The sequence below is a fragment of the Amblyraja radiata genome, unplaced genomic scaffold (genome assembly GCF_010909765.2).
Source record: "Amblyraja radiata isolate CabotCenter1 unplaced genomic scaffold, sAmbRad1.1.pri scaffold_1005_ctg1, whole genome shotgun sequence".
In the NCBI taxonomy this organism is placed as follows: domain Eukaryota; kingdom Metazoa; phylum Chordata; class Chondrichthyes; order Rajiformes; family Rajidae; genus Amblyraja; species Amblyraja radiata.
Genome location: NW_022630187.1, coordinates 6,336 through 23,767, shown reverse-complemented (window position 1 = coordinate 23,767; position 17,432 = coordinate 6,336). Strand labels below are relative to the sequence as shown.

At 50.1% G+C, this 17,432-nt stretch overlaps 1 protein-coding gene across 1 annotated transcript; it reads right to left on the bottom strand.

Annotated features, from left to right (window-relative positions):
• Nucleotides 1-2,027: 2,027 nt before the first annotated feature.
• LOC116969678 (small conductance calcium-activated potassium channel protein 3-like) lies at nucleotides 2,028-14,046 on the bottom strand (the record flags this gene model as incomplete). The annotated part of the gene is made up of 4 exons (XM_033016470.1): nucleotides 2,028-2,664; nucleotides 10,270-10,339; nucleotides 11,663-11,790; nucleotides 13,936-14,046. Coding segments are annotated over 4 exons (600 nt in total), but the record flags the coding sequence as incomplete, so codon positions are not given.
• Nucleotides 14,047-17,432: the final 3,386 nt, after the last annotated feature.

Below are 17,432 nucleotides of genomic sequence, written 5' to 3'. Positions count from 1 at the left end.
CTCCCCCAACCTGTCCAAGTCACCCTGCATTCTCAAAGCATCCTCCTCACAGTTCACACTGCCATTGTTGCTCCATCTACTCCGCTAACCCTTATGTGACCAGGATACTAGATTCATTTTCAACTCTCTGCTATTTTAAACTCCTCCACAACTCTCCCCTAATCCTAATGAGCCGTCCCCACCATTCCCACTTGCCCTGAGTTCCACATCACTCCAATGTTTACATACAGCTCGGACAAGGCCCTTCGGCCCATCCAGTCCATCACCCATTCCACTTTCTCATCCACTCCCTACGCCCTACAGAGGGCCAATTAACCTACAAACCCACACGCCTTTTGGATGTAGAAACTTAGAAGACAGGTGCAGGAGTAGGCCATTCTGCCCTTCGAGCCATCATGGCTGATCGTCCAGAATCAGTTTCAGTTCGGGACCCTTCTGCGGTGTCTAAATGCCTCTTAAACACCACTAGTTTAGTTTAGTTTAAGAGATACAGGGTGGAAACCGGCCCTTCGGCCCACCGAGTCCACACCGACAAGTGATGCTGCCTGACCCGCTGAGTTACTCCAGCACTCTGTGAAACGTCACCTATCCATGTTCTCCACAGATGCTGCCTGACCCGCTGAGTTACTCCAGCACTCTGTGAAACGTCACCTATCCACGTTCTCCACAGATGCTGCCTGACCCGCTGAGTTACTCCAGCACTCTGTGAAACGTCACCTATCCATGTTCTCCACAGATGCTGCCTGACCCGCTGAGTTACTCCAGCACTCTGTGAAACGTCACCTATCCATGTTCTCCACAGATGCTGCCTGACCCGCTGAGTTACTCCAGCACTCTGTGAACGTCACCTATCCACGTTCTCCACAGATGCTGCCTGACCCGCTGAGTTACTCCAGCACTCTGTGAAACGTCACCTATCCATGTTCTCCACAGATGCTGCCTGACCCGCTGAGTTACTCCAGCACTCTGTGAAACGTCACCTATCCATGTTCTCCACAGATGCTGCCTGACCCGCTGAGTTACTCCAGCACCTTGGGATTCGATCATAAGTCGTAGTAGCAGAAATAGGCCATTCGGCCCATCAAGTTTACTCCACCATTCAGTCAAGGCTGATCTATCTCTCCCGCCTAACCGCATTCTCCTGCCTTCTCCCCATAACCCCTGACACCCGCACTAATCAAGAATCTATCCATCTCTAGCTTAAAAATATCCACTGACTTGTGGCCTCCACCGCCATCTGTGGCAAAGAATCCCACAGATTCACCACCCTCTGACTAAAGAAATTCCTCCTCATCTCCTTCTTAAAGGAACATCCTTTAATTCTGAGGCTGTGCCCTCTGGTCCTAGGCTCTAGACTCTCCCACTAGTGGAAACATCCTCTCCACATCCACTCTATCCGGGCCTTTCTACTCTATCGGGCTTCCATTTCATTTCTTTTTTTCTTTTTAGTAAAATAGAAAATCGGTGCAGGAGTAGAGGCCATTCGCCCCATCGAGCCAGCACCGCCATTCAATATGATCATGGCTGATCATCCACAATCAGTAACCCCCGTTCCTGCCTTCTCCCCATATCCCTTGATTCCGTTAGCCGCAAGAACTAAATCTAACCCTCTCTTGAAAACATTCAGTGAACGGCCTCCACTGCCTTCAGTGGCAGAGAATTCCACAGACTCGCAACTCTCTGTGTGGAAAAGTGTTTCCTCGTCTCCGTTCTAAATGGCCGACCCCTTTTTCTTAAACTGTGTTTGTGTGTGTGGCCCCCGGTTCTGGACTCCCCCAACATCGGGAACGTTTTTCCTGCATCTAGCCTGTACAATCCTCTCAGAATTTTACATGTTTCTATATGATCCCCTCTCACCCTTCTAAATTCCAGTGAATACAAGCCCAGTCGACCCATTCATACGTCAGTCCCGCCATCCCGGGAATTAACCTGGTGAACCTACGCTGCACTGCCTATTTTGGTTCATATATTGGTTCTGTCTAAAAATAATACCTTTTGGGCGCTTGAAGGCAACTCGTCTTTTTGTTCCTCCTCTCCTTCTTCCAACCCGCCCACGCCGCACTTTTCCACACCGCAGATCCGCTGCAGAGTTCGCTGATTGGCGGCTCCAGTCCGTTGGTTGGGGGGGTCGGTTTCCCGGGGTATTGTGGACCCGGGTGGCGGGGCGAGGTGGCGCAAATCGGGGTTCAGTTTGGACCGGAACGAAAGCCCCCCCCCTCTCCTCCAGCCCCCCATTTTGCCCCCCTCGCTTTTTTTTAATTTTAATTGTTCCAGGGTGAGGGTGTAAGGGGAGGAGAGGGGAGGGTGGTGAGATGGGGGAGCGGGAAAGCGGTAAGGGGGTTCAGAGTTGTAGCAAGTCCATTCCTGGTGGTCCTAGTAGCTGCTGGAGCTGGTGCAAGGGGTGGGGAAGGAGGGAGGGGTGGAGGGGGTGGTTCCAGAGACGGGGCGGCCGTCGGTGGTTGGCGGGGCGCTGGAGAGCGACTCGGCGATCGTTCCCGGCAGCTGCTGTTGTTGGCGGCGGAGGCAGTCGGCGATCAGGCCCGGCAGGGCATGGAAACTACTGGTCAGGACCTCCAGCTTCCGCTCCAGGCTCAGGATCTGTCGCTCCAGCTCCTCGCCACGATCGTTCAGCTCCGTGATCAGGTCATACATGATGGTCTGCATCTGTTGGGGGGGGGGGGTTACACAGAGACATGGAGTCACGGGGTGGAAGAGTTCCAGAGACACAGACACAGAGAGACACAGAGAGACACAGAGACAGAGAGAGACACAGAGACAGAGAGACACAGAGAGACAGAGAGAGACAGAGAGAGACAGAGAGAGACAGAGAGACAGAGAGAGACAGAGAGAGACAGAGAGAGACAGAGAGAGACAGAGAGACACAGAGAGACAGAGAGAGACAGAGAGACACAGAGAGACAGAGAGAGACAGAGAGAAACAGACACACAGACTCTGGGAGTCACGGAAAGACAACGGCACGATTGTAATCACGTATTGTCTTTCCGCTGACTGGATAGCACACAACAAAAGCTTTTCACTGTACCTCGGACCACGTGACAATAAACTAAACTGAAATGAGTCACGGAGACAGAGAGTCTCAGTCACAGATACCTTCGGCCCTACTTGCCCACACCGACCATCACGTCCCAGCTACACTAGTCCCGCCTGCCCGCGTTTGGTCCATATCCCAGTAAACCAGTCCTATCCATGTACCTGTCCAACTGTTTCTCTCAACGATGGGACGGTCCCAGCCTCAGCTACCTCCTCCGGCAGCTCGTTCCACACACCCACCACCCTCTGTGTGGAAAAGTTACCCCTCGATTCCTATTAAATCTTTTCCCCCGTCACCTTGAACCTATGTCCTCTGGTTCCTCAGTCTCTGTCTGTCTGTCTCTCTTCTCTCTCTCTCCTCTCTCTCCATCCCTCTCCCACGCAAGTCGTACCAGCGTCCAAGTCATCTTGTTGAGTTTCATTGTCTGTAACTGGTTTTCACCAAGCCCACAGCTAACAATGGCCTGCTTACTTTATCATTGTTACTCTTATGCACATCTTTCATTCATTTCATACGGTTATAAGTGATAGGAGCAGAATTAGGCCATTCGGCCCATCAATTCTACTCCGCCATTCAATCATGGCTGATCTATCTCTCCCTCCTAACCCCATTCTCCTACCTTCTCCCCATAACCCCTGACACCCGCACTAATCAAGAATTAGTTCCATATCTCTCTACATCACAGTCTATATCTCTCGTTTCCCTCTCCCCTGACTCTGTCTGAAGAAGGGTCTTGGCCCGAAACGTCACCCCTTCCTTCCCTCCAGAGATGCTGCCTGTCCCGCTGAGTTACTCCAGCATTTTGTGTCTATCTTCGGTTTAAACCAGCATCTGCAGTTCCTTCCGGCAACACTTGTAATTTAATGCCTACACCACCTGATGGCGCCAAACCCTCAGTAAAGCCAATACTTAGATCAATCTCTCTCTCAGAAAAGCACAGAGTGCTGGAGTAACTCAGCGGGTCAGGCAGCATCTGTGGTGAACATGGATAGGTGACGTTTCACAGAGTGCTGGAGTAACTCAGCTGGTCAGGCAGCATCTGTGGAGAACATGGATAGGTGACGTTTCACAGAGTGCTGGAGTAACTCAGCGGGTCAGGCAGCATCTGTGGTGAACATGGATAGGTGGCGTTTCACAGAGTGCTGGAGTAACTCAGCGGGTCAGGCAGCATCTCTGTGGAGAACATGGATAGGTGACGTTTCACAGAGTGCTGGAGTAACTCAGCGGGTCAGGCAGCATCTGTGGTGAACATGGATAGGTGGCGTTTCACAGAGTGCTGGAGTAACTCAGCGGGTCAGGCAGCATCTGTGGAGAACATGGATAGGTGGCGTTTCACAGAGTGCTGGAGTAACTCAGCGGGTCAGGCAGCATCTGTGGAGAACATGGATAGGTGACGTTTCACAGAGTGCTGGAGTAACTCAGCGGGTCAGGCAGCATCTGTGGTGAACATGGATAGGTGACGTTTCACAGAGTGCTGGAGTAACTCAGCGGGTCAGGCAGCATCTGTGGTGAACATGGATAGGTGGCGTTTCAGTTCAGGACTCTTCTTCAGAGTATAAAAGCCTGTTAAACGTTATTCCCTTTATCCTGTACCTGTACACTGTGGACGGCTCGATTGTAATCATGTATTGTCTTTCCGCTGACTGGATAGCAGGCAACAAAAGCTTTTCACTGTACTTCGGTACACGGGACAGTAAACTAAACTGTGAACACCTCCACCCTATCCGCCCCCACCACCACCCCTGGCAGCGCGATCCTGGCCCCCACCGCAAATCCACAGGTTATAGGGGTAGAATTAGGCCATTCGGTCCCTCGCGTCTGCTCTGCCATTCAATCCTGGCTGATGTCTGTCCCCCAATCCTGCCTTCTCCCCATAACCCTCGACACCCGTTCTAATTGAGAACTTGTTTGTCTCTGCCTTAAAAATATCCACTGCCCTCTGTGGCAGGGAATTCCACAAATTCACAACTCTCTGGGTGAAAAAGTTTTTTCTCACCTCAGTCTTAAATGACCTCCCCTTTATTCTAAGACTGTGTGGTTCTGGACTCGCCCAACATTGGGAACATTTTTCCTGCATCTAGCTTGTCCAGTCCTTTTATAATTTTATATGTTTCTATAAGATCCCCCTCATCCTTCTAAACTCCAGTGAATACAAGCCTAGTCTTTTCAATCTTTCCTCATATGACAGTCCCGCCATCCCAGGGATCAATCTGGTGAACCTACGCTGCACTGCCTCAATCACAAGGATGTCCTTCCTCAAATTAGGAGACCAAAACTGTACGCAATGCTCCAGATGTGGTCTCACCAGAGCCCTATACAACTGCAGAAGAACCTCTCTACTCCTATACTGAAATCCTCTTGTTATGAAGGCCAACATTCCATTAGCTTTCTTCACTGCCTGCTGTACCTGCAAGCCAACTTTCAGTGACCGGTGTACAAGAACACCCAGGTCCTGCTGTACCTCCCCGTTAAAGGGCCGAATGGCCTGCTCCTGCCCCGATTTTCTGGGCTAGATTCTGTGCGATTCAGGTACTGTCTCTCAGCCAGCCGTTAGAAAGGCTTCCTGATTGAATGATGGGAAGGATTGCAATAGAATTGCAGTTGCCATGGCCACGAAGTGAAGGTGAAGGTGGAGAGGCGAGAGAGTGGAATGATTTGGAACGCTGAATGTAATTAACTCCGGCAGAGGCTGAGAGGCTGCGGGTTTAATCCACTAATAATTCAACCTTGCTTAATGCAACTCTCGGACTTCAGACTAATCCCCTCGTTACGCCCGGGCCCCGAATCCCTCACCGGGTAAAGTCGCCGCTCGTTCACCACAACTGCCTCCACGCCGTGAATGGAAAACCTGTCTCCCACTTCCCCGACACTGGTCTCAGAGAGACACACGGAGCGGAAACAGGCCCTTCGGCCCGACTCACCCACGCTGGCCAACATGCCCCATCTACACTAGTCATAGAGTGAAACAGTGTGGAAACAGGCCCTTCGACCCAACTTTCCCAGCCTAGCCAACATGCCCCCATCTACACTAGTCCCACCTTCCCGCGTTTGGTCCATATTCCTCTAAACCTGTCCTATCCATGTACCCGTCTAACTGTTTCTTAAACGTTGGGATAGTCCCAGCCTCAACTACCTCCTCCGGCAGCTCGTTCCATACACCCATTTACCCTGTGTGGAAAAGTTACCCCTCAGATTCCTATTAAATCTTTTCCCCTTCACCTTGAACCTATGTCCTCTGGTCCTCGATTCCCCTACTCTGGGCAAGAGAAAGCAGGGACTCTGCGGAAGGACTTGGACAGGTTGGGAGAGTGGGCAGAGAAGTGGCAGATGGAATATAGTGTGGCAAAGTGTGGAGTCCTTCATTGTGGAGTCGTTCAGAGATAAGATGGATTTGAGACCCTTCTTCAGACGGAGTCAGGGGAAAGGGAAACGAGAGATATAGCTGGTGATATACAGAGATATAGAACAAATACTTGATTAGTATGGCTGTCAGGGGTTGTGGGGAGAAGGCAGGAGAATGGGGTTAGGAGGGAGAGATAGATCAGGAGACAGACACAAAGAACTGGAGTAACTGGGTGGGACAGGCAGCATTTCTGGAGAGAAGGAATGGGTGATGTTTCGGGTTGAGACCCTTCTTCAGACAGAAATAGATCAGCCTTAACTGAATGGCGGAGAGGTGTGTGTGTGTGTGTGTGTGTGTGTGTTTGTGTGTGTGTGTAGGTGTAGACAACAGGTACAGGAGTAGGCCATTCAGCCCTTCGAGCCAGCACCGCCATTCAATGTGATCATGGCTGATCATCCACAATCAGTACCCCGTTCCCGCCTTCTCCCCATATCCCCTGACTCCGCTATCTTTTAAGAGCCCTATCTAGCTCTCTCTTGAAAGTATCCAGAGAACCAGCCTCCACCGCCCTCTGAGGCAGAGAATTCCACAGACTCACAACTCTCTGTGAGAAAAAGTGTTTCCTCATCTCCGTTCTAAATGGCTTCCTCCTTATTCTTAAACTGTGTGTGGCCCCTGGTTCTGGACTCCCCCAACATCGGGAACATGTTTCCTGCCTCTAGCGTGTCCAAACACTTAACAATCTTATATGTTTCATTAAGATATCCTCTCATCCTTCTAAATTCCAGAGTATACAAGCCCAGCCGCTCCATTCTCTCAACATATGACCGTCCCGCCATCCAGGGAATTAAACTAGTGAACCTACGCTGCACTCCCTCAATAGCAATATATATATATATCTATATTACTAAAAGTCTAATCTTACATAGAAACATAGACAATAGGTGCAGGAGTAGGCCATTCGGCCCTTCGAGCCTGCACCGCCATTCAATATGATCATGGCTGATCATCCAACTCAGTATCCCGTACCTGCCTTCTCTCCATACCCTCTGATCCCCTTAGCCACAAGGGCCTCGTATCCCTTGATTCCGTAAACCGCCTCACAGCGGCAGAGACATAGAAACATAGAAACATAGAAAATAGGTGCAGGAGTAGAGGCCATTTGGCCCCTCGAGCCTGCACCGCCATTCAATATGATCATGGCTGATCATCCAACTCAGTATCCTGTACCTGCCTTCTCTCCATACTTTTAGCCACAAGGGCCACATCTAACTCCCTCTTAAATATAGCCAATGAACTGGCCTCGACTACCCTCTGTGGCAGAGAGTTCCAGAGATTCACCACTCTCTGTGTGAAAAAAGTTCTTCTCATCTCGGTTTTAAAGGATTTTCCCCTTATCCTTAAGCTGTGACCCCTTGTCCTGGACTTCCCCAACATCGGGAGCAATCTTCCTGCATCTAGCCTGTCCAACCCCTTAAGAATTTTATAAGTTTCTATAAGATCCCCTCTCAATCTCCTAAATTCTAGAGAGTATAAACCAAGTCTATCCAGTCTTTCTTCGTAAGACAGTCCTGACATCCCAGGAATCAGTCTGGTGAACCTTCTCTGCACTCCCTCTGTGGCAATAATGTCCTTCCTCAGATTTGGAGACCAAAACTGTACGCAATACTCCAGGTGTGGTCTCACCAAGACCCTGTACAACTGCAGTAGAACCTCCCTGCTCCTATACTCAAATCCTTTTGCTATGAAAGCTAACATACCATTCGCTTTCTTCACTGCCTGCTGCGCCTGCATGCCTACTTTCAATGACTGGTGCACCATGACACCCAGGTCTCGCTGCATCTCCCCTTTTCCTAGTCGGCCACCATTTAGATAATAGTCTGCTTTCCTGTTTTTGCCACCAAAATGGATAACCACACATTTATCCACATTATACTGCATCTGCCAAACATTTTCCCACTCACCCAGCCTATCCAAGTCACCTTGCAGTCTCCTAGCATCCTCCTCACAGCTAACACTGCCCCCCAGCTTAGTGTCATCCGCAAACTTGGAGATATTGCCTTCAATTCCCTCATCCAGATCATTAATATATATTGTAAATAGCTGGGGTCCCAGCACTGAGCCTTGCAGTACCCCACTAGTCACTGCCTGCCTTTGTGAAAAGGACCCGTTTACTCCTACTCTTTGCTTCCTGTTTGCCAGCCAGTTCTCTATCCACATCAATACTGAACCCCCAATGCCGTGTGCTTTAAGTTTGTATACTAATCTCTTATGTGGGACCTTGTCGAAAGCCTTCTGGAAGTCCAGATACACCACATCCACTGGTTCTCCCCTATCCACGTTAATAGTTACATCCTCGAAAAATTCTATAAGATTCGTCAGACATGATTTACCTTTTGTAAATCCATGCTGACTTTGTCCAATGATTTCACCACTTTCCAAATGTGCTGCTATCCCATCTTTAATAACTGACTCTAGCAGTTTCCCCACCACCGATGTTAGACTAACTGGTCTGTAATTCCCCGTTTTCTCTCTCCCTCCCTTCTTAAAAAGTGGGGTTACGTTTGCTACCCACCAATCCTCAGGAACTACTCCAGAATCTAAAGAGTTTTGCAAGATTATCACTAATGCATCCATTATTTCTGGAGCTACTTCCTTAAGTACTCTGGGATGCAGCCTATCTGGCCCTGGGGATTTATCGGCCTTTAATCCATTCAATTTACCCAACACCACTTCCCGGCTAACCTAGATTTCACTCAATTCCTCCAACTCCTTTGACCCGCGGTCCCCTGCTATTTCCGGCAGATTATTTATGTCTTCCTTAGTGAAGACGGTACCAAGTAGTTATTCAATTGGTCCGCCATATCCTTGTTCCCCATCATCAACTCACCTGTTTCTGACTGCAAGGGACCTACATTTGTTTTAACTAATCTCTTTCTTTTCACATATCTATAAAAACTTTTGCAGTCAGTTTTTATGTTCCCTGCCAGTTTTCTTTCATAATCTATTTTTCCTTTCCTAATTAAGCCCTTTGTCCTCCTCTGCTGGTCTCTGAATTTCTCCCAGTCCTCCGGTATGCTGCTTTTTCTGGCTAATTTGTACGCATCATCCTTCGCTTTGATACTATCCCTGACCGCTTTTGACTCACTGTGCTGCGATTTCCGAGAGAACGCCGCCACCTACGGCCGTGATTTCTGGCCACCTCGCTCAGAGCCCCTCTCCGCCTTCCTGGACCAAAGGATTTTTCCCATCAATGAAAAATCAGAGAGATATGAATGTTTTTTTTTTTTAATGCCATTCTCTCTGCTGCCCCTGCTGGAGGGAGGGGGAGAGACTATAAAACCAGGAAGTGGAGTGCCTCACTCAGTCTCTGCAAGATGGAGGAAGCCAGAGGGTCACGTCTCTCTGAGCTCTGAATAACACTGAACACAACTGTGAGTTCCCTTAATGTGGTTTGAAAATGAAAATATGGTTGGTTTGAAGTAAAAAGGCACTGCCTACAAATGGTTGTTTGGGGGGTTTGGGTTGAAGTAAAAAAGGCACTGCCTGCAAATGGTTGTTTGGGGGGTTTGGGTTGAAGGGAAAAGCCCCCCCCCCCACTGGCCACCAATATTGGAATTGGTGGAGAGGTGGAATATTGCGTCGAGGGACCTCCCGTGTGAACATAGGACCCAACGGGTCCCACAAGTGGGACCCGTTGGATCCTATGTTCACACGGGAGGTCCCTCGACGCAATATTCCACCTCTCCATATATATATATATATATATATATATATATATATATATATATATATACACACACTCTGCTCCTATCACTTATGAGCTTATGAGAGAGATGGCAAGAATGTACGTTGTGTTCCCCGCACCCGTTACCTTGGAGAGGTCAACCAGAGAGTTTGCCTGGTCAGTCAGTTTCCTCTGTTCCATCTTCACATTACGAAGCCTGGGGGGGGAGACACAGAGAACACAGAGAGTTTTAAACCATCCTCCCACAACCAGAGAGCAGAGTTGTGGACAGTTGCAGCCCAGACCATCACACACACACACACACACACACAAACCGACCTCCCTCCCATCGCCTCCATCTACACCTCACGCTGCCTCGGCAAGGCCAGCAGCATCATCGCGGACCAGTCTCACCCCCGGTCACTCCCTCTTCTCCCCTCCCCTTTAAAGCGGATAAATGTGAGGTTATCCACTTTGGTAGGAAAAACAGGAAGGCAGATTACTATCTAAATGGCGTCAAGTTGGGAAAAGGGGAAGTACAACGGGATCTGGGGGCCCTTGTACATCAGTCTACGACAGTAAGCATGCAGGTACAGCAGGCAGTGAAGAAAGCGAATGGCATGTTGGCCTTTATAACAAGAGGAATCGAATATAGGAGCAAAGAGGTCCTTCTGCAGTTGTACAGAACCCTAGTGAGACCACACCTGGAGTATTGTGTACAGTTTTGGTCCCCTAATTTGAGGAAGGACATTCTTGCTATTGAGGGAGCCCAGCGTAGGTTCACCAGGTTAATTCCTGGGATGGCGGGACTGTCATACGCTGAGAGAATGGAGCAGCTGGGCTTGTACACTCTGGAGTTTAGAAGGATGAGAGGTTATCTCATTGAGACATATAAATTTGTTAAGGGTCTGGACATGCTAGAGGCAGGAAACATGTTCCTGATGTTGGGAGTCCAGAACCAAGGGCCACACACAGTTTAAAACATAGAAACATAGACAATAGGTGCAGGAGTAGAGGCCATTCGGCCCTTCGAGCCTGCACCGCCATTCAATATGATCATGGCTGATCATCCAACTCAGTATCCTGTACCTGCCTTCTCTCCATACCCCCTGATCCCTTTAGCCACAAGGGCCACATCTAACTCCCTCTTAAATATAGCCAATGAACTGGCCTCAACTACCTTCTGTGGCAGAGTTCCAGAGATTCACCGCTCTCTGTGTGAAATAAGAATAAGGGGTCGGCCATTTAGAACGGAGACGAGGAAACGCTTTTTCTCACAGCGAGTGGTGAGTCTGTGGAATTCTCTGCCTCAGAGGGCGGTGGAGGCCGGTTCTCTGGATGCTTTCAAGAGAGAGCTAGATAGGGCTCTTAATGATAGCGGAGTCAGGGGATATGGGGAGAAGGCAGGAATGGGGTACTGATTGGGGATGATCAGCCATGATCACATTGAATGGCGGTGCTGGCTCGAAGGGCTGAATGGCCTCTACTCCTGCAACTATTGTCTATTGAAGGGGATAGTGCAAGGGCTGTGTGGACTCACTGGTGGATGGCCTGCAGGAATTTCCTCTGGTGCTTCCTCACTTTGGCGTGATCGATCTTCTTCAGCAGCTTGGTGTGTTTGTAGATGAGCCAGGTTTCCCGCAAGACATTGGCCGCTGCGTTCTTGATCTGTGGATCGAGCGGCAGGAGGAAACGATAAGATTCGGGAAGAGAACAGAAGACAAGCCACAAAACGGTGGCGCAGCGGGTAGAGCTGCTGCCTGACAGCGCCGGAGACACGGGTTCCATCCCGACTGCGGGGTGCTGTCCGTGCGGAGTTTGCACGTTCTCTCCCCGTGACCTGCGCGGGTTTTCCCCGAGAACTTCGGTTTCCTCCCACACTCCCAAAGGCGTGCAGGTGTGTAGGTTAATTGGCCTGGTGTAAAAGTAAATTGTCCCTGGTGTGTGTAGGATAGTGTTCGTGTGCGGGGATCGCTGGTCGGCATGGCCTCAGCGGGCCGAAGGGCCTGTTTCCACGCTGTATCTCTAAAGTCTGAGGTAAAAAAAAAAAACATTTGGACACCAAGCCAATTAACCTACAAACCTACGCGTCTTTGGAGTGTGGGAGGAAACCGAAGATCTCGGGGGAAACCCGCGCCGGTCACGGGGAGAACGTGCAAACTCCGTACAGGCAGCACACATAGTCGGTGTATGTGTAAATTGTCCCTTGTGGGTGTAGGGATGGTGTTAATGTATGGGGGATCGCTGGTCGGCATGGACTCAGTGGGCCGAAGGGCCTGTTTCCACGCTGTATCTCTAACCTAACTCAGCGGGACAGGCAGCATCTCTGGAGAGAAGGAGCGGGTGACGTTCAGACTGGTCTGAAGAAGGGTCTCGACCCTCTTATTGAAACATATAAGATTGTTAAGGGTTTGGACACGCGGGAGGCAGGAAACATGGTCCCGATGTTGGGGGAGTCCAGAACCAGGGGCCACACACACACACACACAGTTTAAGAATAAGGAGTAAGCCATTTAGAACGGAGACGAGGAAACACTTTTTCTCACAGAGAGTGGTGAGTCTGTGGAATTCTCTGCCTCAGAGGGCGGTGGAGGCCGGTTCTCTGGATACTTTCAAGAGAGAGCTGGATAGGGCTCTTAAAGATAGCGGAGTCAGGGGATATGGGGAGAAGGCAGGAACGGGGTACTGATTGGGGATGATCAGCCATGATCACAGTGAATGGCGGTGCCGGCTCGAAGGGCCGAATGTCCTCCTCCGGCACCTATTGTCTATCGAAACGTCACCCATTCCTTCATGTCCAGAGATGCTGCCTGTCCCGCTGAGTGGCTCCAGTATTTTTTGTGTCTATCTTTGGTGTAAACCAGGAGGTGTTGGAGTGAGAGGGGCTGTTCATGTATCATTCCTCTGGAGTGTCTTAAATTACCAGCCTGATCCCAGGGTGTGGCCCAAGTGTGTGTTGAGTTATTTTCTGCAGTTCTATATCTGGTAAACCCCCCCCCCCCAACCCACCCCACCCCGGATTTATTTATGTGAGTGAAGAAGACACATATTTCTGGGCGGCACGATAGACCACCACGGACCCGGGTTCGATCCCGACTACGGGTGCTGTCAGTACGGAGTTTGCATGTTCTCTCCCCGTGACCACATGGGTTTTCCTCCGGGCGCTCCCGTTTCGTCCCACACTCCAAAGACGTGCGGGTTTGTAGGTTAATTGGTTTGGGTATAAATGTATTGCCCCTAATGTGTGTGTGTGGGATAGTGTTACGGCCCTGTCCCACGGTACGAGTTCATTCCAAGAGCTCTCCCGAGTTGAAAAAAAAATCAAACTCGCGGTAAGCACGGAGAATGAACGTAGCGGGTACGTCGGAGCTCGGGGACGTCTCTTAGAGGCTCGTAACGCTAACGGCAGGTACATTCGGGAAGACTCGCTAACGGCGGGTAAGCACGGGAAGACACGTGTGGAGATTTTTCAACATGTCCACGAGAGCCCCGAGTACCGACGAGCGGCCATTACCCTAAATCTCCGAGTTCGAATCAGGGCAAACTCGGGGAGAGCTCTTGGAATGAACTCGTACCGTGGGACAGAGGTTTTAGTGGGCGGGGATCGCTGGTCGGCGCGGGCCGAAGGGCCTGTATCCGCGCTGTATGTCCATCCATTTTTCTCTCTCTTTCTTTCTTTCAGTCAGGGTGGTCGGGGCCGGAGTACTTACCCTCGTGGCTGGCGTGCGTCAGTGTGGGCAGGGGCCAGGCGGGGATGTGTGTGTGGTGTGGGGGGGTCAGTGTGTGTGGGGTCAGGGGTCAGGGGGTGATTACCCGCTTGGTCAGCTGCGTGTCCATCATGAAGTTATGCACATGTTTCTCGGCCCTGGTCAGCTCCAGTTTCCTCGCAACGACGGCCACCACCAAGGCTGTGCAGCCCGCACCCTAGGGGCGAGAGAGGGAGAGAGGGAGAGAGGGGGAGAGTCAGAGTAAACGAGCAAAGGAAAGCAATCAATAAAAAGCCCTGTGTGAATCAGCTGGCCAACACATGATCGATAAGAGATTTAGAGTGGAGAGAAGGGGGGAGGTAGAAGAATCTGTTCGCGGGCGGGCAGGGAATGTTCCCCCGTCGGGGATACTCACGGCCGAGACACTGTGTTCAAACTATAATTCTCTGCTTTGTCTCCCAGTTCCCTGGGGCCAGCGATCGGCCAGGCAGCAACACAAACACAGCTCATGCTCCTCACTCACCGACACCTTTCCCTGGGATTTTGCAGCCCGGCCTCTCAGCCTGAAAGAAGGGCCTCGACCCGAAACGTCGTCACTACTTCCTCCTCCTCCTCCTCCTCCAGAGATGCTGCCCGTCCCCGCCGAGTTCCTCCAGCTTTTTATGTGTCCGCATTCGGTTTAAACCAGCGTCTGCAGTTCCTTCCTGCACGGTTTGCTCGGTTTGACTGACTTGCTTGGGGCGGCCCACGTGGGACACAGCGGGTAGAGCTGCTGCCTCACAGCGCCAGAGACCCGGGTTCCATCCCGTACGGAGTTTGTTTCTACGTTCTCCCCGTGACCTTCCTTTCGGAAGGGGACGAGGAGGGAATTCTTTCGCCAGAGGGTGGTGAATCAGTGGGATTCTTTGCCACAGACGGCTGTGGAGGCCACAAGTCAGTGGATATATTTGAGGCAGAGATAGATAGATTGTTGATTAGTGTGGGTGTAGTAGGGGAGAAGGCAGGAGGATGGGGTTAGGAGGGAGAGAGATAGATCAGCCATGATTGAATTGCGGAGGTGACTTGATGGGCCGAACGGCCTCATTCTACTCCCATCACTATGACCTTATTAAAAGCCCCCCTTAATGCTGTCTGATGTAACAGGCAGGTGGGAGTGTTAACAATAAGATTATTAAGGGCTTGGACACGCTAGAGGCAGGAAACATGTTCCCGATGTTGGGGGAGACCAGAACCAGGGGACACACACACACACAGTTTAAGAATAAGGGGTCGGCCATTTAGAACGGAGACGAGGAAACACTTTTTCTCACAGAGAGTTGTGAGTCTGTGGAATTCTCTGCCTCAGAGGGCGGTGGAGACGGGTTCTCTGGATGCTTTCGAGAGAGAGCGCTAGATAGGGCTCTTAAAGATAGCGGAGTCTGGGGATATGGGGAGAAGGTAGGAACGGGGTACTGATTGGGGATGATCAGCCATGATCACATTGAATGGCGGTGCTGGCTCGAAGGGCCGAATGGCCTGCTCCTGCACCTATTGTCTATTAAACGCCCCCCTTAATGCTGTCTGATGTAACGGGCAAGTGGGACTAGTGTGGATGCGGCCTCTTGGCTAGCATGAGCAAGTTGGGCCGAAGGGCCTATTCAATCGCTGTGTGACTCTAACAGACGTCCACGCATAAACTCTAATTTATGAAGCAATCATCGTGTTCAATAATTGCTCTCAAAGCCCGACTATTAGGAACTAGCTGTATCCCACACCATGGAAGCCATTTCAAAAGAATTATGAATGTATCTTACGGAGAATAAAATTCTTTACATACATGAAATATTAAACTGAGGATTTATCTCCCTGCTTGTCCTAGTGACGTCAAAGGCTTGAATAATTCTTCATTTCATAAGCACCATTAGTGATTGCATATTAGACAAAAATGCTGGAGAAACTCAGCGGGCGAGGCAGCATCTATGGAGCGATGGAATAGGCGACGTTTCGGGTCGAGACCCGGAAGGGTCTCGACCCGAAACGTCACCTATTCCTTCGCTCCATAGATGCTGCCTCACTCGCTGAGTTTCCAGAAGGGTCTCGACCCGATACGTCACCTATTCCTTCGCTCCATAGATGCTGCCTCGCCCGCTGAGTTTCCAGAAGGGTCTCAACCCGAAGCGTCACCTACTCCTTCGCTCCATAGATGCTGCCTCACCCACTGAGTTTCTCCAGCATTTTTGTCTACCTTCGATTTTCCAGCATCTGCAGTTCCTTCTTAAACACTATAGATTGCATGTTCAATCACACACAGAGATAGATCAGCCGTGGTTGAATGGCAGAGTAGACTTGATGGGCCGAATGGCCTAATCCCGCTCCTATCACTTATGACCTTATCTATGAACCTGTTCAAAGAATTACCATGGACCATATGAAGAAAGACTGGATAGACTCGGCTTGTACTCGCTAGAATTTAGAAGATTGAGGGGGGATCTTATAGAAACGTACAAAATTCTTAAGGGGTTGGACAGGCTAGATGCAGGAAGATTGTTCCCGATGTTGGGGAGGTCCAGAACAAGGGGTCACACAGTTTAAGGATAAGAGGGAAGTCTTTTAGGACCGAGATGAGAAAAACATTTTTTACACAGAGAGTGGTGAATCTGTGGAATTCTCTGCCACAGAAGGTAGTTAAGGCCACAGTTCATTGGCTATATTTAAGAGGGAGTTAGATGTGGCCCTTGTGGCTGAAGGGATCAGGGGGTATAGAGAGAAGGCAGGGATGGGATACTGAGTTGGATGATCAGCCATGATCATATCGAATGGCGGTGCAGGCTCGAAGGGCCGAATGGCCTCTACTCCTGCACTTATTTTTTATGTTTCTAAAAATGAAAAAAAAAACGAAAGTGACATTTTCCAAGCCTTAGTTTTGGTGAGGTTTTACCCTGAATTAATTCCCCTCTCCCCAGCTGTCAGGCGAAGCTTCGAGAACACGGCAAGGCAAGCTTTTTAATAAAAGATAATGAGTCCAGTTGCAAAACAACTCGATAACTTTCACATGATTACAGAGAGATGATTGAATCCAGCTGACAACCGCAGAGACATAATAATGTTCCTGCTTTCCCAGAATATTTCTTTTAATCCCAAATCTTTTACTTGTTCAAGTAATGAGGTAAAGTTTCCTTTAGTTTAGAGGCCATGCGCGGAAACAGGCCCTTCGGCCCAACCTCCCATGCCCCATCTACACCAGTCCCACCTGCCTGCCTTTGGCCCATATCCCTCTAAGCCTGTGCTATCCATGGACATAGAAACATAGAAAATAGGTGCAGGAGGAGGCCATTCGGCCCTTTGACCCAGCACCGCCATTCATTGTGATCATGGCTGATCGTCCCCAATCAGTACCCCGTTCCTGCCTTCTCCCCATATCCCCTGACTCTGCTATCTTTATGAGCCCTATCTACCTCTCTCTTGAAAGCATCCAGAGAACCGGCTCCACCGCCCTCTGAGGCAGAGAATTCCACAGACTCACAACTCTCTGTGAGAAAAATTCTTAAACTGTGGCCCCTGGTTCTGGACTCCCCCAACATCGGGAACATGTTTCCTGCCTCTAGCGTGTCCAAGCCCTTAACA